Source organism: Eubalaena glacialis, chromosome 1, assembly GCF_028564815.1.
Source record: "Eubalaena glacialis isolate mEubGla1 chromosome 1, mEubGla1.1.hap2.+ XY, whole genome shotgun sequence".
Lineage (NCBI taxonomy): Eukaryota > Metazoa > Chordata > Mammalia > Artiodactyla > Balaenidae > Eubalaena > Eubalaena glacialis.
Genome location: NC_083716.1, coordinates 60,239,313 through 60,262,434, shown reverse-complemented (window position 1 = coordinate 60,262,434; position 23,122 = coordinate 60,239,313). Strand labels below are relative to the sequence as shown.

The 23,122-nt window shown below is 41.6% G+C and overlaps 1 protein-coding gene across 1 annotated transcript; it reads left to right on the top strand.

Annotated features, from left to right (window-relative positions):
* Nucleotides 1–6,745: 6,745 nt before the first annotated feature.
* VDAC2 (voltage dependent anion channel 2) lies at nucleotides 6,746–21,681 on the top strand. The gene is given in 11 exon segments (XM_061197148.1): nucleotides 6,746–6,828; nucleotides 7,112–7,166; nucleotides 8,254–8,325; nucleotides 9,204–9,253; nucleotides 12,385–12,537; nucleotides 12,634–12,686; nucleotides 13,651–13,878; nucleotides 15,200–15,350; nucleotides 17,851–17,908; nucleotides 21,271–21,332; nucleotides 21,334–21,681. Coding segments are annotated over 10 exon segments (1,005 nt in total). The 5' UTR covers nucleotides 6,746–6,828; nucleotides 7,112–7,135; the 3' UTR covers nucleotides 21,481–21,681.
* The last annotated feature ends 1,441 nt before the right edge of the window (nucleotides 21,682–23,122 follow it).

Here is a 23,122-nt window from a genome sequence, read left to right as displayed (position 1 = left end):
AAGCATATGAAGTGTTGAGAACAGTACCGGCACAAAGAAAGTGCTTGATATATGTTAGCTGTGATTATTTTGATTGTGTTTATCCTTACTAGTGTCATCATTATTAGTTACTGGATGGGTGGGTGGGGAGATGGGTGGGATAAAGTTAAGTAAGAAATGGTTCTCACCATTAAAGAGTTTGATAGGGAAGGCAGAAGGCAGAGTGTTTTTTAAAAACATGATATGTAGGTAAATTTTAATTAAAAAAACCATAAATATTGAATTCTAGTTAATTATATGTATGCTGAAGTATTTAGGAGTGAAGTATACTGATATCTGCAATTGACTTTGAAATGGAAAGATATGGGATAAAGCAAATATAGCAAAATGGTAAATGTAGACTCTAGGTAATGGATATATGGGGGTTCACTATACAGTTCTTCCAACTTCCCTGCATATTTGAACATTTTCATAGTAAAATATTGGAAATATATGTTAATACCTTATGCCATAAGGTAAAACATACCATAGAATTTCAGAGGGAGTAAAATGACGTGTAACTGGTAGGTCAGAAAAAACTGTGGTGGGAGTACATTTGAGTTGGGCTTTAAAAGGATTCAGAGGGTTTAACTCAAAAATGGTGGGGACAGGGAAGCATTCCAGGTGGGATGAACAGCAAAGGCCATGATACTAAAAACACTGTGATTTGGGAATGTATGACCTGAATTAGTACAGGTGGTAGGAGGGAAACATGACTGTGATGGAAGGCAGAGTAGGATAATGGTCCATCTTCCTTATATCACGGAGCTTATCCTACAGATAAATGGGAGCCACTGAAGTTTCTTGAGCAGGAGACTCTCTGCATTTTTCCTGTCACTTTGGGCTAGGCTTTCCCATATAGGAAGGTGTGAACTTTTTCAAGGAACTAAACAATGTTTCATCAGTGTTTTAATTAGAACTCTGATCAAGACCACAGGTTGGACTGGATGATAAATAGCAAAGTCCTCTTATTACATATCAGTCTCTATACAAACCCAGAACCATTACACTGGTATATCAATTGAGAGGAACTGCATGAAACTTGCACTTAATTTGTGTCCTGACTGTTAAGCTGTAACTCCAGTATCTGCTTTAATAGTCACATCTTACATTAAATACTAAATCAGAAACGGAGTCCACACTGCATGTGTCTGGAGAGCTTTAGAATGCTCCTCTTTTCCCCTAGGGACTGCTGGGACTTGATAGACAGTCTAGATCAGTGGTTTTCATGCTTCAGTGTGCCTAAGAATGACAGCCCAATGTTGTATGCACAAAACCAGGCACACTGTCCTTTATGTGCAATTTCAGGGATTTTTTCACAGGTACTGGCTTGAGTTTTGAGCCCAGTTAATCCTAAAATGGCCCTCACCCCCAACTGTGGGTCTTAACTCCCCCAAATATTTTAAGTCCCTCTATTTATCTGTGCTCTCCTTAGTTCTCATCTCAATCCTGTCTGTGCTTCCGTCTTCCTGGTTTGTCCTCCCACTGCTGCTCTTCCTGCCACCCTATCCCATGGAGCCCTCTAGAACCTTGTTCCATTGTAAACAAACTACCCTAAGTCCTTAGTTTCACCACTTAGTGCTCTTTCACTCTGCTCACCTTGGCAAAAAACTACCTTTTTCCATTGATATATTGGATCCCAGGGAAGACTGCTCATTTTCCCACACCCTCCCACATTCTAGGGCTGGACCTGGGGACAGGAAGGGTGGCCACTTTCTTAATTCCTCCACCCTGCTATAAAATCACCTCCTTTGAGGTTCATGCCTTCAGTTCAATTCTACCATCCTCTACTGAAGTCATCCTTTATGGCCAGCTTCCTGTGTTCCCTGAGGACTTTGGCACCTGACTCAGTCTTCCTATCTCTTATGCTAGCAACATTCTGGTAACTACAGTATCCAGCAAACTGTGCCTATTCCACCACTGTGTATTGGATGTGTGGGGGGCAGATAGCTCCAACAACCAAGCCTCACCTCTTGTCCTGGACCACCTTCAACTCCAGTGAACTTCACTTCCACCCTTCCATGGCTACTCCCCACCCAGAATGCTCCACTGCTAAACCTTACACCCCAACATCCCACATTCTAACTGTAACGACAGCTTAGGGTTCTCTCTTTCTCTTGTCTCACCTCAATAAATGTTTGTTCCAATTGCATAAAGATTCCCAGTGCCAAGCCCCGAAGACCCGGGCAAGAGGAGCCCCCACCCCAAGTCTCATACTTTAGAGGTCCCCAGTCTAACCCTTCTCAGATGGTGCCTATTCCTCTAGGGTTAGGAGTCTGCAGGGCCAAGGGAACATGCCCACCAAAGCCCATGCTCACCCTCTCCATATCTGGACCAAACTGTGGATACAGAAGATCTCAGTTTTCCCTGTTGAAAGAGTCCTGAGCCTGCTTCTGGGGCCTGCATGGACTTTGTCCTCAGAGTCCTTTCTCTGGAGCATGGATTGAACTGCCAGTGACACACCGCTAAGCCCATGGGGTGGTCAAGGAGTGAGCTAGGTGAGGGAGGATGGAGCTTGCATGTGCAGGCTACGGTGTACCCTTCACACTGTGGGGCGGAGCCTGGGGCAGGAAGAGAAGGAGTGTGTATCTAGGGCTGGCTCTTCCCATGTGACCTCATCTGGCACAGTCAGGATTAGGACTGAGTCCTAATAAAGGAATCTTGAAAACCGACCTGGCTGGATTTCAGAACTGCTGTGGACTCCATGTACGTCCTGTTTCCCCTTTTTGACCAGGGGTGTCTTCAGCAGTTATCTTGTGCCTAACTTTCTCCGTGTGTGTTGGATATGTGTATGTGTAGGGGTAGGCAGATTCTCTTTAGTTCATAGATCTTCAGATTAAGAGGAACCATACTGGAGCTGCCGTACTTAAAGGAACTACACCTGACAAGCCTCTTGCTGATGCTATAAATGTGAAGGTTTGGGGGAGGCTTTAGGAGGGAGTTAGTGTATTTTCCGTGTAGAAGAAATGTAAATAATGTGAGCAGAGTGTTGACTATGGTAGTTTAAAATATATCCGCAAATTCTTTGATACTCCTTTCAAAAGGAGGAGCCTAATTTTTCTTCCCTTGAGGGTGGACTGGTCTTAGTAACTCTCTTCTAACAAATAGAATAAGGCAGGAATGACAGTGTGATTTCTGAGGCTGGATCATATAAGACATTGTGGCTTCCATCTCTGTCTCAGATCACCTGCTGTGGGAGAAGCCAGGGGCCATGTCATGAGGACGCTCAAGCAGCTGCCCTATGGAAAAAGCCACATGGTGAGGAATGGAGGCCTCTTGCTGAGAGCCACGTGAGGGAGCCACCTTGGAAGCAGATCCTTTAGCACAGTCAACCCTTCAGATGACTGTAGCCCAACTAATATATTGACTACAATCTCATGGGAGGCCCTGAGCGAGAACTACCCAGCTAAGCTTAATTTTTGACCCACGGGAAGTTGCAGATAATAAAATGCTTGTTGTTTTAAGCTATTAAGTTTTGGGGTGATTGGTGACACAGTAATAGCAACTAATATTATACTTATTCGGTCTTGACCTCACTTGACCACTCTGCAGGATGTGACACTGTTCAGCACTCCCTCTTCTACCCACTGCTTTCCCACATTGGCTTCCAGGAAAGTACTTCCACTTGAGTTTTCTTTTAGCCTCCTAGCCAGTCTTTGTCAGTTTTCTTCATTAGCTCCTCTGCTACTTGTCCCTGAAACAACCACTTCTCCTAAGACTTCTATCTTTATTCCTATCACATTGCTTATGGACTTTAATCATACCCATGGTTAGTCATAATTAAAACTAAAATTTTCATGTCAATGTCTCCTCTCCAGACCTGTCTCCTAGGCTTCTGCTTATAGGACAACCGCTTATAGGACAACTCTATTTAGAGTTGGTGGTCCCTGGCTCCTCATACTTATTTGAAATTGAATCATCCTCTTTATCTTCACACCTATCCCTCTTCCCATAGCCCTTCCAACAATGAGTGAGACCGTTGTCCTCCCAGCTGCTCAAGTCAAAAATGTTGCTCCCAGCCACCCTAGACTCCTCCTTACTTGCTGCTTTCAGGACCTTAGTCCTTCGACTCCAGCCAATATCTTTAGACTCATCTTGCAAATTTTTCTACAGGTTTTTCCAGCTTTACTTAATTACTTGTGGTTTCCAAATGATTCTTGCCACTTCAAGCCCCTGTATGGCTTTGCATATGCCTCTTTCTAGAATTTTGCTTTTCCATCCTTGACCTGTTGGCTTTCCAATTTTGATAAGTCCTACTTTCAAACTTTAGTGCAAGCATCTCCTCAGTCTAACTGTGCCCACAGTTCTCTGTGCTTATGTTTAGCATCGTCCTTGCAACTCCTGAATTCTCCATCCTACTTTGTAGGGCAATTCTCCATGGTATTTCTACATGTCTTGTGACAGCTTTTATCTCAAACTATCTTCTTAAGAATGTTTGCATAGCAAACAGCCTTGGGAGACAGGGGTAGTAACTCCCTCTGGGACAGGAGGAAGAGGGCAGAGGGCAGATTTTATTTCCAGAGAAGTATAATAATGTATGTCTCTGGGGCAAAGACTGGGCAGGTCAGCAGCTCCTGATAAAGCAGGAGGTTTTCTAAGTTTAGGATTCCTCAGCTGTGACACAAATGCATGGTGTGCAGTTTCTACCTAGGGTGCTCTGCATCACCCCTGTGGAACACAGAGGGCAAGGGGAACTGATGTGAACATGAAGCTTATGCTGCCTGCTGAGCCATACATAATAAAGTCCTTTGTCTGAACTTCAAGTTTCATGTCTTCTGCCAGCATCTATGAACCTATGAAACTATGGCAGGCTAACTTGCTAGCTTGCACATAGGGAAAATCTTGGACTCTTCCCAATTCTTGACACCTCTCCACATGCTTGACTGTAAGTGCCTTGAGAGCAGGAGCTGTGTCTGAATGGACTTTTCTTCCCTTGTGAGTGACACAAGGTAGTTGCTTTATAAGCGGTGGCTGCTACTAATGATGCTTTGGTCTAAAGAGCTTTGGATGTAAGCACTCAGATACATTTACTGAATCCAACTTTGAAATAAATTGCCATGATTCTGCTGCTGGTTATTAGATATTGTGTACATTCCTTGGAGTTGTAGAGGGTGAAGGCTCAGATCTGTGTTCTGTGGCACAGTGAAATTCTCTGGGGGTTAAAAATGCTAGATAGTTCACAGGGTGATAAGCCCTACTGCAGGTAATGAAGGTGGCTGAGCAGAGTCTAGGTTTTTCTGGGAGGTGGTATATTATGCTGCAGTTGTGATGGGATGGCATTCTCTGCCATTAGTCTCACAGTAGCATCAAACATGGCCAGAGCAGACCAGTTCCCTGCGGAACCAGACTGATTTCAGACCAATCTGTCTGAGCTTGAATGAAGGAATTTATCAGTGCTTCTGGTGCTTGAACTTTTAAGAGCAAAGGCTCTTCCCTTCCTCTAACCCTTTGCAATGACTAATCCCAACCATGACTAGGCAAGATTGCTGGCTGGGTTTGCTCATGGGAGGGAAATCCACCAGGCTGCAGCTTTAATCCGGCTTTGCATTGTGGAAGCCTGTCTAGCTATCCTTTTTTCCTGGTTTAGGAGGAGATGGAACCTTGTCAGCATTTGAGCAGAGGTGGCTTTCAGAGCCAGAGTCAGGGGTCAAAAGGCTTTGCTCATAGTCTACGGCCAAATGGTTATTATAGACCACTTCATCTCATTTAAACTTATAAATAAAGAAACTGGGGTACAGAGGGGATAAATTGCTGATAATTGGCGATCGATTCCGGAGCCTAAATGGACTCTATTTCCATCTCAGTAGACGCCTCACTTTTTCTTATTCCCTTGGCTCCCTCACTCTTCCTGCATACCCAGGGAACTTGAGTGCAGCATTCTAATGCTTGGTCGGCATGATTCCTAAATTTTCTAGCAGGCTTGACTCACTAAGACAGCTCCAGTTCCCAGAGTGTGTAAAGCAGTCCCACCTCTAAGCGAGACGGAGGCGGCAGAAAAGGAACCCTAGGGCGTGAGCCGGAAAAGGGGGGCGTGCGGGGCAAGGCGGGGCACCCCGAGACGTGCTCGTCTGTTCAGGGAGCGGCAACCCAAGAGAGACTCTCAGGTCGAGTTCCGCCCTGCATGGCGATTACACGGTGGTGGGAGGCGGACGAAGTAAGGGAGTACTCAAGGGGCGGGCGGTGCGTCTCTGTGCCCCACTCGTTTCTCCCTGGGCGAAGAGAGACAGTCTTTCAGAAGCGCACGCTGCCCTTGCTCAGTGTAGAAGGGATAACGCTCAACTGACTCCCTCCTAGACTGGGGACTGGCTCTGCAGGGTGTGCGAACCACAGGGTGTGCGAAACTCTCCAAAGGGAGTTGGAGAGAAGTACGTGACCCGGGGTACGCGGCCACGCCCAGTCGCGCCGAGCCCCGCGCAGGCACGCGCCTGAAGCCCCGCCCCGTCCGTGACGAGCGCGCGCGGGGCCTCCGCCACATCCCTCGCCCGCGCGTTCCCCTCCACGCTGCCTCCGCCGGTCCCCGCCCCCTCGCCTCAGGGGCTGCCCTCGTAGCTGCCTGACTTGAGGTCCGGCAGCTTCTGCTTTTCCTGCCCCTGCCGAGGGATCGAGGCAGCTCACCCCGTGGGCAGCGGTGCTCTCGGAACACGTGGCCGTTTCGGAGCAGGTTGGAGTGAGCAGCGGGCGGCGCTGCGGGGACAGGCGCGGTGGGCAGCCCCAGGGGCAGCGGCAGGGTCCTGGCGGGGGGAGGACAGGGTTGCGGCGGGCGGAACGGTGTCTCCTTCACTTCGCCCTCCAGCCGCGGCAGCTGCAGCGGTAAGCAGAGCTAGCCGAGCGGCCTCAGCTGCTAGTGGAGCGGCAGCGGTGCCTGCCTCTCCCCCCAGGAGACCATCAGGTACAGCCGCGCCCGCCTCACTCGGACCTTGGGGCCTAGGCTCCGGCGGCCAAGCAGGACGCCTGAGCCGGACTCGGGGTCGGCCCCGACTCCCTAAGATGGCCGCGCTGCCCCGCGGCACCTGTCCCCTCTGTCTGAGACCCCCTTCTGATCCCTTGATTCGCCTCTGAGCCCCACTGACCGCACTTCTTGTTCCTCCCTCAGATCACCTCTCCCCGCGGCCTCGCCATGGCGACCTACGGACAGACCTGCCCACGGCGTAAGTAGAGCGGAGATCTCTGCGGGATGGGGCGGCGGTGTCTGGGTAGCCGAAGCTTCCCGACCAGAAAATTGCAGCTTCTTTCCCCCTCTCTCTCCAAGAGCTTGGAAGTTCGCCCCTTTCGGTAGCCACTCCACCGTCTGACTTCCCTGGCTTTGCGGCGGAGGGGCTGGGTGGTTGGATTTCGGATAGGGGGACTGACTAGGCCTGGGGAGCTGGTCTGTGGCCGCATTCACGTTCAGCTTTGACGAATTCAGAAGGAGAAAGTTATTAATTATCGGGTTCAGCTTTTGCAGGATTGGATCGGTCACTTTTTTAGAGGAAGTAGTAACCCCCCGTGTGAGGGCGCAAGGTCATTCATTACATGTGCTCCTAAGGGCGTGGACGTGCTATGTAGAATGAATGAGCTGATGTAAAGACCTCAGATTGCTTGCCCTTATGCCTCACAGCGTGGGCCGAGGACTTGAGTGTCATATTAATATGTTTAAAGTGCATTTGATATTTAGTTGATGTAGGCGCTTGAGTGAAACATAAATGGCTGTATTTTTTTTTTTAAGTTCCAATATTTAAGTTTCAGAAATAAGAATTATCTTTCTCTTTCTACTTCAGAATATTGGTTTTGATCTCCGTGAGGATACTAAAGGATGAATAGGGGGGAGAGGGACTTGTCTTAGTTTTTAGTTTTATCTCATTTGGTTAAATCAGCACATTCCAGTGAATTTTGGTAGGTATATCTGTATGTACAGATATATACGTGTATATGTGTTTGATTCTTTGTACTAGTCCCATCCTAGGAAGTGAGGCTACAGGCACTGTGTAAATTTAGGAATAGAAAACCTTTTTATATTTTGGAGGGAATTTCCCAAGTTTGTATAAACACTTAACTGTGATTATCTATTTTAGAAATAAACCTTTGGTGCCGATACCTCCTTCGTGGATCGTACTAGAGTACAGTGTTATTGTAGCTTCTAGTGGTATCAAAACCAAGTTGGACTGCTTGGATTTAAAGGTAGCAGTGGGTCATAAGCTAGTTCTTGGACAGACTGTGGGAGAACAGGGACATTAACACTGGAATGTTTCTTCCCAGCAGCAATGTGTATTCCTCCATCATATGCTGACCTTGGCAAAGCTGCCAGAGATATATTCAACAAAGGATTTGGTAAGAACTGTTTTAAAAATTTTAGATCTGAAGCGAAAATGTGTGTTTGGATTGCTTAGTGAATTAGTAATTTCTTCAGATTGTAAATACCTTGCTGCACTAGTAATTCTTCTATTAGCTACGTTTAAGATAATATTTCTGTTAAAAGAGTACTGTAACAATCCACATTCCCCTCCATCCCACATTTCCTTCCTCCATCCCAATTTCCTCCATTTTTTCATACTTTAGTTCAGGGAATTTACCTTTAAGAAAAAAAACAATTGTGCTTTCATTTCGTTCGGATATAGTTTAGGCCTTGGTTGACTAGAATTACGATGTTTTACTGTTTTTTGCTTTTATGGTGGTGACTCATAAAGGGTTATGAGTTTTTGCAAATAAATATGGGTTTTCTTAAAGATTTTGTTCCACACCCCACGCTCCCTATCCTTTAGATTATTTCCCCAGTTGTTCAGATTATTAATTCCAAAGCGAGGTATGCCTTTGGGATAAATGTTCTAAATGCCTGTATTATAATAAACTATTGACTGTTCTGATATTTAAGTTGAATTGATTTTCTGATCTGATGTTTAGGTTTGAAAAGCATTTTTTAATAAATGCTTAGATAAGATGATTTGAAAGCTATCTTTGAGGGTGGGTGCCAAATACACACCAACATACTAGGCAAAGCTTTATAGAGGTGTTCTGTCCTTTACGTATTAGTTTACATAGAATAATTTAAATTGTTTTCATTTAAATATTGTATATCAACACACATTTTTATCCCCCTCTGAATATGTGAAATCTTTCTGGTTTTTGTTTTTTTAAATGCAGAGTCAGCTATTGGTATGCATCTTTTATACAAAAAGATCATTTTGTTCTTTTTTGCTCTCTACTTGAAGGTTTTGGGTTGGTGAAACTGGATGTGAAAACAAAGTCATGCAGTGGCGTGGTGAGTGTTAGGTATTTGATAAGTTCTGACGAGCCTTTATACAATTTTTCAACCCATAAAGTAGTCATAACTGAAAGATGTCTACCCATTTTATCTTAAAGAAGGGGCAAAAGATAATTTCGTTTTAAGGGAATTTTATCTTGATTTATTTTGGCTTTGGATATGATTTCTGATTTTCATGTGGTCTTTTGCCATATTACTTTGTATGCACAAGGAACTCAGGAAAGACACTGGTCATGTGGGATTCTGTTTACTCAGTAAGGTTGCAAGCTTAAAGGCAGGGAACCTGTTATACTTTTTTGTAACCCCTTGTTTTAATGCCTGTGAAAAACATTAAGAGTTCTGGGCATAAAAATATTCAGTAACTCTTAATTTGAGTGTACTAATCATTTATGTAATGGTCATATTCTAGCAGCCCGCCTTGGGGAGGATTTCCACTTGTATTTTGTGAATTTAGAGAGTCCTAAATTTGAGTATTTTTAAAGAGGTTACTATTTTGATATTTGGATGTCTTGACCCTGCCTAACAAACTCCCTCAAAGAGAGTAAAGTAAAATTTAATTTTGTGTAATTTTTTTCTTCTAAAATTTTTTGTTTTGGGATTGTTTTGGGGATGGGTATAGTGTGTGCATATTGAATATTATTGGTTATTTTGATAAATTCTTCCTATAGTTGTTAACTCCCTTAGTGCATATAACTGGTATTTATTTAAATTAATCATTTTGTAGTTTCTCAATGCCTAGACTTGGATTTCTGGGGTTTTATATTGGTCACATCTGGTTTTTGGTTTCTTTGGTCTGAAAGGAAGCCTGAGTATTTAGTGTGGTTGAGTGACTTACTTGCTTAAGGTAACAGGTTACAGAGCAGTGACTTAGTGTTTGTTTTGTGTTCCCTCTCTTAACCTATTGCCCCTTATAAACCACTTGCTGTGTATTTGCTGAAACACAAAAGGCCTTCTAAAAAAAGTAGAAGACTCAATTCTTGTGTTTAAAAAGCTTGCTTGCTGGCTGGAGAGCCAAAATAAACTTTAAAGTGGGGAACAGTCAGAGCAGTATATCTAGTACTAGATTGTTTGATAAATCAAAATCTTTGTTGGAAAGGAAAGGCTTATTGTGGATAGGAATTTTATGAAATTAAGCTTAAGAACATGAAAGAGATGTAAGAGCTTGATTAGATATAGTATGTTTTAATTTACATTTAATGTATGTAATTCAAAAACATGGTACTGATCTTGTAATATGTACCTGGCCCCAAATAGTCCCATTTCTCACCTGAATTGCAAAGATGTCTGGACCACTGCAGAAGGTAGAAGCCTAAATGTCTTGGTTAGGAGTGAAAGGGAGGGTATAAGCTCTACCAGTGGTATCATCTGACCCAATTCTGGTCCCAGATCACAGTGTGATCTTCTTGGTTTTGTGTCTTGAGGACTCCTTGGCATGTACTCAGCATGTATATAAGCTGGCTCAGTCTGTGGGCTGATGGGTGGCAGTGGGTGGGGCCTCAAGAATCATTAATCATTGTCACTCAGGACTAAAAATAGCTACTCATACACATTTGCATTTCAAGTATCTGTTAGAACATGGCTCCATATATATTATATTGTTTTAATAATGCATTCCTGTTGTGTAGAGCATGTGAAAGTGTGCAAAGCTTTCAAAGTCTCAGTCCAATTTAATCCTCCAGAGGTAGGTTTTGTTATTACAGTTGAGGTAACTGAGACCCAGAAAAGTGTCTTCCTCAGTGTTACTCATTTAGTAAATGCCAGCCAGAACTGGATGTCAGGACTCCTAATTTCATATCCAGTGTTCTTCCCTAACACAATCTGGTGCTTTTTAGTATGGGCATTGAGTGCCAAGCTTTGACTTGAAATTTCTGTTACTGAAAGCATCTAATTTCAGGAGATTGTATATAAGACCTAAAGAATTGAGTCTGTTTCACGGCAGAGCAATAGTTACACAAATGCTCTGTTTTCTAAGTGAAGGATGATTGGTCTTTTCTCCTGTTGATAGAGTTTTTGATATTTCCTCATTCTGCAGGTATCACAATTTCAGGTCGAAGGCTTTTCTTTATTAGTTCAGATTAGCCATCTTTAAATTTGGCTTTCCAATGGCCTTAAGAGTATAACCATCATTAGCAGTCAGATCAGAACCCTCAAAGGGCATTTTTAACATTTTATCTTGGAAGATTTCATTTTCTTGCCTGTATTCTAAGCTCTGAAAGGTTAGATTTCTGGATTATCTGTAGCAGATTTTGAATTTCAGTTAAGCCCTCTCCATATTATGCCCTCCTTTTCAGTTGGTGTGCAATTAGGGATTGGCAAGTTATTTATATTTGCTACAAACATAAGATTATATAGTGTACTTCAAATTGATCACTGCATAGGTTATTTTTTCTACTAATATCATCAGTTTTACAGAGTATAGTTTATATTATGTATGATATAAACCAGTTACAGAGTAAATCTCCTATAATTTCCCTCCCCGTTTTTTTTTAATGAGAATGCGAAAGATGGCTGGAAAGGCATTAAACCTGATGAAGACTCTTTATGTCAGAAACAATATTGAGGTTACCAAAGAATTGAAAAAAAAAAATCTTTTGTTTGTGGCATAGATTCTTACAGTGGGATGCTTTCCTTTTAAGGATTTTCAGGAACCATTTCATAGTAAATTGTGTATAAACTCAGATTTTAATGAAGGGGGTCTGTGATTAGCCATACTGACCTATTTAGTGTTTCATTCAATATCAGGCAGATTGGAAGCAGTACTAAAACATCCATCCACCCCCACCTACCTCCCCCACTGATTTTTTTTGAATCCCAAATAAAATCACCTTAGCAGAAGTTTCCTTAAAAGTTGTATAGTTTGTTGTTCACTTGAGAATGAGAAACAAGTAACTTTTGATCCATTGGTTGGAAATGTCAGCAGTAGTAAGATGTAGTCAGTAACTTACAGGCTAATTTGTCACTCTTGTATATACTCAGTAACAGAGGGTAGGAGTATTTGGGAAGCTAGAAAAAAGAGAATTAGTGAAATTATTGTGTTTCAGTGGGTTTTTGTGTGTGTGTGTATAAATTAGGAAGTGGATTCTTCTAGGCTTACGAGAAAGTTCCTGAAGTTTGTCTTGTCTTGTTAGGAATTCTCAACATCTGGTTCATCTAATACAGACACTGGTAAAGTTACCGGGACCTTGGAGACCAAATATAAATGGTGTGAGTATGGTCTGACTTTCACAGAAAAGTGGAACACTGATAATACTCTGGGAACAGAAATCGCTATTGAAGACCAGGTAACATTTGAAAATGTGCTTTAGTATTAATTATTTTATTTTTGTATTTCAAAAAAGAAGTAAAGCTGAAAACAGATTCTTTTTCTCTCGAAATAGATTTGTCAAGGTTTGAAACTGACATTTGATACCACCTTTTCACCAAACACGGGGTAAGCATGGACATTTTTATCTGCTTTAAATTTAAAAGCATTCTTCTTTGGTATATTTAAGAAAGGTGCACATTCAGCTGCCTTGTGGTGGTGAATTTCTGTTTCTGCCTTTGGAGCATGAGCAGTATGGTTGTTGGCTTGCCTTCAAATATTTGCCTCTTATTGTGACACTAACTTGGGTATCTAACGTGTGTTTTGTAGGCTTTTGTGACTGATAACCAGTTCTGCAAAGCAGTCTTCCTGTGGTGGTGGTGGTCCAGTTGCCCCATATGCCTGTCTTTCAGTTCATTGAGCCATATTTTTTTTTACCTCTTATGATATCTTGCTACCTCTTATACAGGCATACCTTGGAGATATTGCAGGTTTGGTTCCAAACCACTGCAATAAAGTGAATATTGTAAAAAAGCGAGTCATACGGATTTTTTGGTTTCCCAGTGCATATAAAAGTTATGTTTACACTATCCTGTTGTCTGTTAAGTGTGCAGTAGCATTATGTTGGGGGAAAAAAAAATGTACATACCTTAATTAAAAAATACTTTATTTGTAAAAAATGCCAACCATCATCTGAGCCTTCACCAAGTCGTAGTAGTAACATCAGAAGATCAGTGACCACAGATCACTGTAACAAATATGATACTAATAATAATGTTTGAAATATTGTGAGAATTACCAAAATGTGACACAGCAACACAAAGTGAACAAATGCTGTTGGAAAAAACACCCAAACAGATGTGCTTGATGCAGGATTGCTGCAAACCCTCAATTGCTACAAACCCTGCTACAAACAGGTGGGGGGGGGGGAAGGAAACACAGTAAAGTGAACTGCAGTAAAACAGCGAAGTGTGCCTGTACTCCCCAGTTACAGTGAGGTTCATTTAAATCTGTTTTGTGCCCTCTGTGCAGAAGTTATTCTGTAAATCTTTCCCACTGACATCCGTTTTAAGACAGTTTGTTCTTTTTCCAGAAAGAAAAGTGGTAAAATCAAGTCTTCTTACAAGAGGGAATGTATAAACCTTGGTTGTGATGTTGACTTTGATTTTGCTGGACCTGCAATCCACGGTTCAGCAGTCTTTGGTTATGAGGGCTGGCTTGCTGGGTACCAGATGACCTTTGACAGTGCCAAATCAAAGCTGACAAGGAATAACTTTGCAGTGGGCTACAGGACTGGGGACTTCCAGCTACACACTAATGTGTGAGTATTTCTTTTGTGGGATATTATGATGTAGGACCTCAAAGTGGTATTGATGTCTCCTGTCATCTCCTGTGAATCTAAGTACAACCTAAAGGAGTTCTCTTAACATAAGATCATCCTTGGGCATTTCTAGAATGCCCTTCAGAAGTGTACAGTAAAAACCATTAGTCTGAGTTTTGGTGCTGAGAGAGTAAATGTTCATTTCACATGAGGCTTGATGTGCTTTGGATTTTTAGAAGAGGCTAAGACGGGAGTTCCTTGGTGGTCTAGTGGTTAGGATTTGGAGCTTTCACTGCCGTGGCCCGGTTTCAGTCCCCGGTCAGGGAACTGAGATCCCACAAGCTGCATGGTGCGGCCAAAAAAAAAAGGCTAAGACATTGCCAAACTCTATGTGCATTCATTTGACTTAATTGTCTGTGATGTGTGAGGTGCTCATTTGATAGGATTACCTAAAATGTATAGAGTTTTTACCTAACCCAAATTAAATGTATATGTAGAAAGGACTTAAAAAGAATTTTTTCCCTTATAAAAATGATGCATTGGTATATAACAGAAGTACAAAGAAGAAAACAAAAATTTTTCATAATCCCACCATCTAGATGTATAATTTTTGTTAATTGTTAATGCTTTGGTGTTTCATCTTTTTATATGTGTGTCTATAAAATACATACCAAAAAGTCTGTTTTATAACCTTCTCGCCCACCTTAATACATTTTGATCATTTTCCTATAGCACTATGTATTCTTAGTGATTGTTAGTGGCTGCATGATAATTCTGCTGGATAGATATACCATGATTGATTTGACCAATCCGTGTTTTTGGACATAAGTTGGGAGAAGACCATTGATGACATTTTTTAAAAAATTTATTTATTTTATTTATTTATTTTTGGCTGTGTTGGGTCTTCGCTGCTGCGCGCGGGCTTTCTCTAGTTGCGGTGAGCGGGGGCTGCTCTTCGTTTCAGTGCGCGGGCTTCTCATCGCGGTGGCTTCTCTTGTTGTGGAGCACGGGCTCTAGGCGCGCGGGCTCTAGAGTGCAGGCTCAGTTGTTGTGGCATACGGGCTTAGTTGCTCCGCGGCATGTGGGATCTTCCTGGACCAAGGCTCGAACCCGTGTCCCCTGCATTGGCAGGCGGATTCTTAACCACTGCGCCACCAGGGAAGCCCCGAAAAGACCTTTTAAAACTAAAGTTTTCAGTGGAACACTAGAGACCCATGTAAGCAATGGCTTTTATTTAAATGTAATGCTACAATATCAGCCTTGTGCCTTAGACTTTATTACATTGTCTAGTCTAGGTTGACTAATTTAAAATATCTTATAGCAATGATGGGACAGAATTTGGAGGATCAATTTATCAGAAAGTATGTGAAGATCTTGACACTTCAGTAAACCTTGCTTGGACATCAGGAACCAACTGTACTCGCTTTGGCATTGCAGCTAAATATCAGTTGGATCCCACTGCTTCCATTTCTGTGAGTACTGCTGTGGGCTTAGAATGGGATTTTGGTTGTGGGACTTAATCTTTGGGTATATTGGATTGTGTTGAAAATTTGAACTGTGGTTCACACAATTCCCAGTTTACACACAGATTGGGACTAGAACTCGGAATGCTGTTTTTTTTGTTGAGACAGAGATGTTTGCTATCCAGGCCACAGGAGTTTGTTTAAATTAACTTCAAAAGCTGCTGAAGTAGTGTAGATAATAACTATGAGGGCCAAGCCTGTCCAAGCCCAGGGAAGCTAGTGTTTTGGGCCCTGGGCAGTTCTCATCCTGGTTGGAAGGTAATACTACTCTGTTACTTTGTGTTTGTCTTTAATGGTTTACAAAATATCTTCAGATTTGATCTGAGCAGCCAGTGGTACACATGCTGTTTTGCAAGTGAAGAAACCAAAGTTTGGAGAGAGGAAGGACTTAGACCACAGCTAGGGAAGGAAGGAAAGAGAGGTAGGGCCAGGACTGGACTTGCATGTCTTTTGATTTCCCTTCTGTCTAGGGTGACTAGGTAGCTCATCCTGCTTTGCCCGGGACTATCCCAACTTGAGCACTGGAAGTCCTGCATCCCAGGAACTCCCTCCCCTCTATCGTGGGTTGGTTGTGTTGCATGGCCACCCTAGTCCTGTCCTTATACTCTTTCTGCTATTTTTCTTCAGTCATAGTGGATTGTGGTAGGAGGGAGTACAGTGTCTGAGGATATAGAGCGCTAGCTCCAGTTTCAGGCAGATCAGCAGCTCTTCTTGCATGTTAGTTGCTTACAGGTCAAGCACTGTATGTACTAGAATGGAAGAGAGTTAAACCTTCCGTGAGAGTTATTTCTGTTACGTAAAGTCATCTTCATTCCTGAGGACGATATGTTTTGATAATTTAGGCAGTTAAGTTTTAGCCCCATTCTTGTTTTAGCTTAGCAGAGTTGTTATCAGAGAGAATGAGAAGCACCAGGAATGCTTTTCCTGTTGGCAAGGCAGTGATTCATTTATTTTTCCCTTCTCTATTTCTAACTACACTGTAGCAGTAAAATCCTTAGGATTCACACAGCACACTATGCTGTGGTAGCTACATTGCTATTCTCTTCAAATGTATGTCTGTGGCACCATCACAGGTTTAATGCCAGCAGAAGATGCAGCTCTCTCACAGTCTGAAATGGGAAGGCAGCTTGGGACCTGTGTGCCAGTGAGTGACTTCTGGGGATTAGTTTGGAAAACTATTGAATATTTAGCATGGTCCACCTAAGTAGTGCTGCTGTTACCCTAATCAAGCATAAAAGCATTGCGTAATGCTCCGTTAGTTTCATGGTTGACTCCTAAAATAGTAGGAGCTATTTTATTGTTTGGGGCTCTTAATTTGTTTGGCACAAGATGGTTACTAGTGGGGCATTTCTTCCTTAGACAAATAACTCGCATGGTCATTGGTGGCTCATGAAGACTTGGCTGTAGTGCCAAGTGAATACAGGTGTTGTTTATGTGACTTTTGCCTGTATAGTTGGATCATTTCTCTCTCAATTGGGCTGTTTCGATATACATTACAAAAGAGTGTAGACATCAAATCATTTCCAAGTCTGTTTTGATCCCAGAGGCTGTTTGTTACCTTTTTATTACCATAGCACTCAAAATGCTGAAGAGCAAACTTGCCTGACTAGGCAACCTAGGCCATGGAGAGCAGGGTGAGATGCCCCCATTTACAGCCATAGGCCTCTGGTATGGTTTAAGTGATGTCAGTGGTGGGAGAGAATGGAGCTAGAAGCTTCTCCTGACCATGTCTTGCTCTCCAGGATTCCTTCCAGCCCTTTAAAGTCTGTGACTAAAATCCTAAAATAGTAGAATTGTACAAGGAGGGAAGGGGTCTGGATTGGTAAATGATGCCCCTTTGGAATGTCTTCTTAAGCACAGTCTAGTTATATACAGCCAAGACTCAAGGGCATTAATGAGAGGTGTGAGAAAGTGAGTTAAAGGAGTTGTAGTCAGTCTGTTTCTTCAGAGGAAGTGCTTGTCATTTGGAGATTTAGAACATGCATGGTTTAGATTCTTTAGGAATACCCCTGAAAGTAGTGTGTGTCGTAGTCACAAATTTAAACTGTACACATGCCATACTTTGAAGGTGGTGTGTGTGTTAGTGTCATGTAGTTAGTGAGCCTGGTGAACTTCCATTACCCACATTCTGGTATGGTTTTATGTGCTAGATTAGACTCAACAAGGACAGTTTTTATGAGAGTGCTTAGGCTTTTGTGCTATATGGACAATTTGGGGTCTGTGGACACATCCCAAAAGATTGCAAGAGTTTTGTGTCCTGCTGACAATTTGAATTTAGTGGATGAGGATTAAGTGGCACCTAGTTTTTGCTTAGCTTAATACAATATTAAATTTTATTAACTCATGTGGAAAAGTGAACGTGTCATAATTGTATGATAGGGAAACACCCAGGGGCTTTGTCTCTCCATTCAAAAATTTGTCTTACATTTGTTTTTGCATTTTATCTTAGGCAAAAGTCAACAACTCTAGTTTAATTGGAGTGGGCTACACTCAGACTCTGAGGCCTGGTAAGTATTAAGGATTGTTCTGATAGTGGTTTCAAAATTAGTTTCATTTCTCAGCTTCTTTTTTTTTTTTTTTTTTTAATGGAAACTTTTGAGTTTATGCTTCAAAAGGCAGTATTAAGAGAAAGAAAAGACATACCATAGACTGAGAAAAATGTTTGCAAATCATACAAAGGACTTGTACCCATAACACATAAAGAACTCTTACAACTCAATAATAAATATGACAAACAACCCAATCAAAAAATGGCAAAAGACTTGCAAAGACATTTATATGAAGACATACAAATAGCTAATTAGCACAGGAAAAGGTGCTCAGTGTCATTAGTCATTAAGTAAATGTAAATTAAAACCACAATGAAATACCACTTCTACCCACTAGAATGGATATAACATTAGAAAATAACAAGTGTAGATGAAGATAGGGAGAAGTTAGAGCTCTCATACAGTGCTGGCTTGCACATAAAATATTACAGCCACTTTGGAAAACAGACTGTTAAATTTTTTTTTTTAAAATAGATCTTTATTGGAGTATAATTTCTTCATAATACTGTGTTAGTTTCTGTTGCACAACAAAGCGAATCAGCCATATGCATACATATATCCCCATATCCCCTCCCTCTTGAGCCTCCCTCCCACCCTCCCTATCCCACCCCTCTAGGTGGTCACAAAGCACCGAGCCGATCTCCTTTGCTATGCTGCTGCTTCGCACCAGCCGACTATTTTACATTTGGTAGTGTATATATGTCGAAGCTACTCTCACTTCGCCCCAGCTTCGCCCTCCCACCCCATGTCATCAAGTCCATTCTCTATGTCTACCTCTTTATTCCTGCCCTGCAACCAGGTTTATCAGTACCATTTTTTTTTTTTTTTAAGATTCCATATATATGCATTAGCATATGGTATTTGTTTTTCTCTTTCTGACTTACTTCACTCTGTATGACAGACTCTAGGTCCATCCACCTCACTACAAATAACTCAGTTTCGTTTCTTTTTATGACTGAGTAATGTTCCATTGTATATATGTGCCACATCTTCTTCATCCATTCATCTGTCGATGGACATCTAGGTTGGTTCCATGTCCTGGCTATTGTAAATGGTGCTGCAATGAACATTGGGTTGCATGTGTCTGGTTTTCTCAGGGTATATGCCCAGTAATGGGATTGCTGGGTCATATGGTAGTTCTATTTTTAGTTTTTTAAGGAACCTCCATACTGTTCTCCATAGTGGTTGTATCAATTTACATTGCCACCAACAGTGTAGGAGGGTTCCCTTTTCACCACACCCTTTCCAGCATTGATTGTTTCTAGCTTTTTTGATAATGGCCATTCTGACTGGCGTGAGGTGATATACCTCATTGTAGTTTTGATTTGCATTTCTCTAATAATTGGTGATGTTGAGCATCTTTTCATGTGCCTCTTGGCCATCTGTATGTCTTCCTTGGTGAAATGTCTATTTAGGTCTTCTCATTTTTTAACTGGATTGTTTGTTTTTTTGATATTAAGCTCCATGAGCTGTTTGTATATTTTGGAGGTTAATCCTTTGTTGTTTCATTTGCAGATATTTTCTCCCATTCTGAGGGTTGTCTTTTTGTCTTGTTTATGGTTTCCTTTGCTGTGCAAAAGCTTTTAAGTTTAATTAAGTCCCATTTGTTTATTTTTCTTTTTATTTCTGTTGCTCTAGGAGGTGGGTCAAAAAAGATCTTCCTGTGGTTTACGTCAAAGAGTGTTTTTCCTCTAAAAGTTTTATAGTATCTGGTCTTACATTCAAGTCTTTAATCCATTTGGAGTTTATTTTTGTGTATGGTGTTAGGTAGTGTTCTAATTTCATTCTTTTACATGTAGCTGTCTAGTTTTCCCAGCACCACTTATTGAAGAGGCTGCCTTTTCTCCACTGTATGTTCTTGCCTCCTTTGTCGTAAATTAGGTGCCCATATGTGCGTGGGTTTATCTCTGGGCATTCTATCCTGTACCGTTGATTTATATTTCTGTTTTTGTGCCAGTACCATACTGTCTTGATTACTGTAGCTTTGTGGTATAGTTTGAAGTCGGGGAGCCTGATTTCTCCAACTCCGTTTTTCTTTCTCAAGATTCAGCTTCTTCTTTTGCAAACCTTTCAAGCATACAGAAGAATTGACAGAGAGTACAATGAACACATGTTTACCTTTTGCCACAGTTTTTTATTCCTTTCCTTTTTTTTTTTTTTTTTTTTATGCTGGGCTGTTTGGAAGTTGCAGCTATCATGACATTTCCCTAAATGCTTCAGCATGCATCTCCTCAGAATAAGAACATTCTCCTGCATAACCACGATACTGTTATCACACCTGAGAAAGTTAACAGTGATTCCATATTATTATTTAATATCCATTCTCTATTTACTTTCCTCACTTGTATCTGAAATGTCTTGTAGTAATTTTTATTTCTCCAATCATAGTTCACTCATTGCTTTGGTTGTTGGGTCTCTATAGTTTCATTTACTTTACATAGTATTTTGAGCCTTGCTGTGTTTTCTAGAGCAGTACTTCTCAAATAGCAGTGTGTGCATGAATCACCTTGGGAATCTTATTAAAATACACAGGTCTGGGGCGAGGGGTTCTGACTTTCTAACAAGCTCTTAGGTGATGCCAGTGTTGCTGGTTCTTGAACCACCAGCTGAAGAGCAAGGTTCTAAAGCACTTGGAACTTTTTCCCCAGACTTTTTGACTGTTTTGAAACCTAAAGAAAAGAATGGTACCACGAACACTCATACCTTCCCCACATTGACCAATCACTAACATTTATCTTGTTTGTTTTATCTCTCCATGTCTGTATACATAATCCTTCTTTTCTTTTTTCCCCACATATCCTTATGAATTATTTAAATATATGTTTTCCAAACACATAGACACATCAGCCCTAGCATACATATCATGAGAGTAAGACATTTTAAACTGCATCATTTTAAAGACATCATAACTATAATACTGTTTTCACAGCTAAGGAAATTAACAGTTTGAAATAATGCCTAATATACAGTATATATTTGGATTTCTGCACTTGTCCCAAAAATGTCTCTTAATTGTAGCTTTTCCTTTCCAGGATCCAATTATGGTTGTCTTTTAGTCTGGGTAGTGTATTGAACATGATTGTATTTTCCAGAGCTGTTTGAGCTTTATTATGAACGTTCTTATGCGCGGGGACTTGATGCCTTCCTTACTGTGGATGTGCAAATGAATTGTCTGGTGTCTCAGATACTCCCAAGCGCCCTCTGGTGGCTGGCAGTAGTAGGTCATCTGACAAGCTGAGGAAAAGTGACAGGTTGTGGCGTGACTGCAGACTCCCATGAGGTGTTTCAGGCACGTGATGGTTGTCTGCTTTTGTTTACAGGTGTGAAGCTTACACTGTCTGCTCTGGTAGATGGGAAGAGCATTAATGCTGGAGGCCACAAACTTGGGCTTGCCCTGGAGCTGGAGGCTTAATCCAGCTGAAAGAAACCTCTGGGAATGGATATCAGAAGATTTGGCCTTAATATATTTCCAGTGTGACCAGCAGGCTCCCCCCCGCCCCCCCCCCCCCCCCCCCCGCCCAAGAAGGTGATCAAAACAAAGGATGATCTAAACAAGAGCTGTATTTTAAATATTTAGGCAGTTACTTGTTAGCTGGTTTCTAGTTGAATTGGTTATCTATCTAGTTACCAGTGCTGCAGTCGTGCAGTCACCTATACATTATTTAAATGTATTTAACTGTTAAATGCGCTACCCACCAATAATGAAATAGACCTTTATGAAAACTGTGCAATTGTGTGCATGTTTGTTTTTATGTTTCTTTTAACATTGAATATTGCCATTGAATGAGATGGATCAGTGGATGTTTTAAGATGAGGTTAAAATTTTTTGTTAATTTCAAACATCATTAGAATTACTTTTGGTATCCCAAAACATTACAAATTATGAATAAAACAAGTATACATAATTAATGACTCTAAGTATTTGCAGAGTTAAAAACTTGGCAGCTAGGGTCAAATCTTCCTTGTATCTAGCTAGTACTTTATTTTTCCAGTGAGCGTGTATTTTGCTCTTTTTATAAATCTGTGCCACAAAGTCCTCTGACCCGAGAGTAACTCCATGAGATTTTTAGACTACAATAAAGTAAGAAGATATATGCCTTTATATCTTCAGTTTGTAAATTTGAAAAATTACATTGGATCATCGTGAACCTCAGGAAGAGTTAGCAAGTGATGAAAAAAGAGAAATGAAGGGATGGTGCTGAAGGTTGTATACACCCACCACACCCCTTTGGGTTATTGCTTTGGAAATGATCCAGGCCCTAGTTAGGTGGGATGGGACGAGGTGTAGGGAAAGGGAGTAAGGCGTAGACAGACAGTGTCAGTACCCAGAGGGTCTGTAAAATGGAAGTGTATGGGCCCCAGTGAGAGGTCGTTACTCGTTTCTTTTCAGGTAGGCACTGAAAAGCTTGGGCCTAAGTTTGTGACCAGAGTGCCTTCAGGCTATGTGGCCATTGGCCTTAATCTGGACTTGAGCTGAATGATAGAAATTAATAGATGATTCTGGTTGGAAAAGTAGGAAAGAGGAATCTTGATGGGAGAAGAGTTAGAAAGATACCATCAAAGGTTAGAGAAGTGTTTTGTTGAAAAAATTCATAATACTAGATCTGTGGTATAGTTTGAAGTCACAGAGAACAGATAAGAAAATGTAGTACTTACTCATTACCCAAAAAAGTGATACATGCTGAAAATTTCCAGGTCAAGAAGAATCTGATGAGAGATCAGCAACCCAAACAAGCTTTCCATACAGGTGGAATGGGGGGCACAAAGGCCCCTTGTGATCTCACTGTTTGTCCTAAGGGACTGGCTGGAATGGCCCATTGAATAAGACACATAACTTAATGGCAGTAAGTTGGAATTTGAACCAGTTTGTTTGAATCAGGCAGGACCTATTGCTAGGTAAGAAGAAAAACAGGAAAGGGTGTCTGCAAGCTAGGTATGAAAGCGTCTCTTGTGTTTTCAGGATACTTAAGAGTAAAATGGACCTATTCACCCATGTGCTTCTTATATACTTTTATAAGTGGGAGAGAGGAGGATAGTTTACAGCCAGGTTCCTGAGGGTTGTCTGAAATGCAAGTATATATCCCAAATGCTGTAGGGTTATGAAAGTTGCCAGCTGTGGGCTCATGGGGCTCCTGTGGCCCTGATATGTTAGAAATTAATTAATCAGCAGCC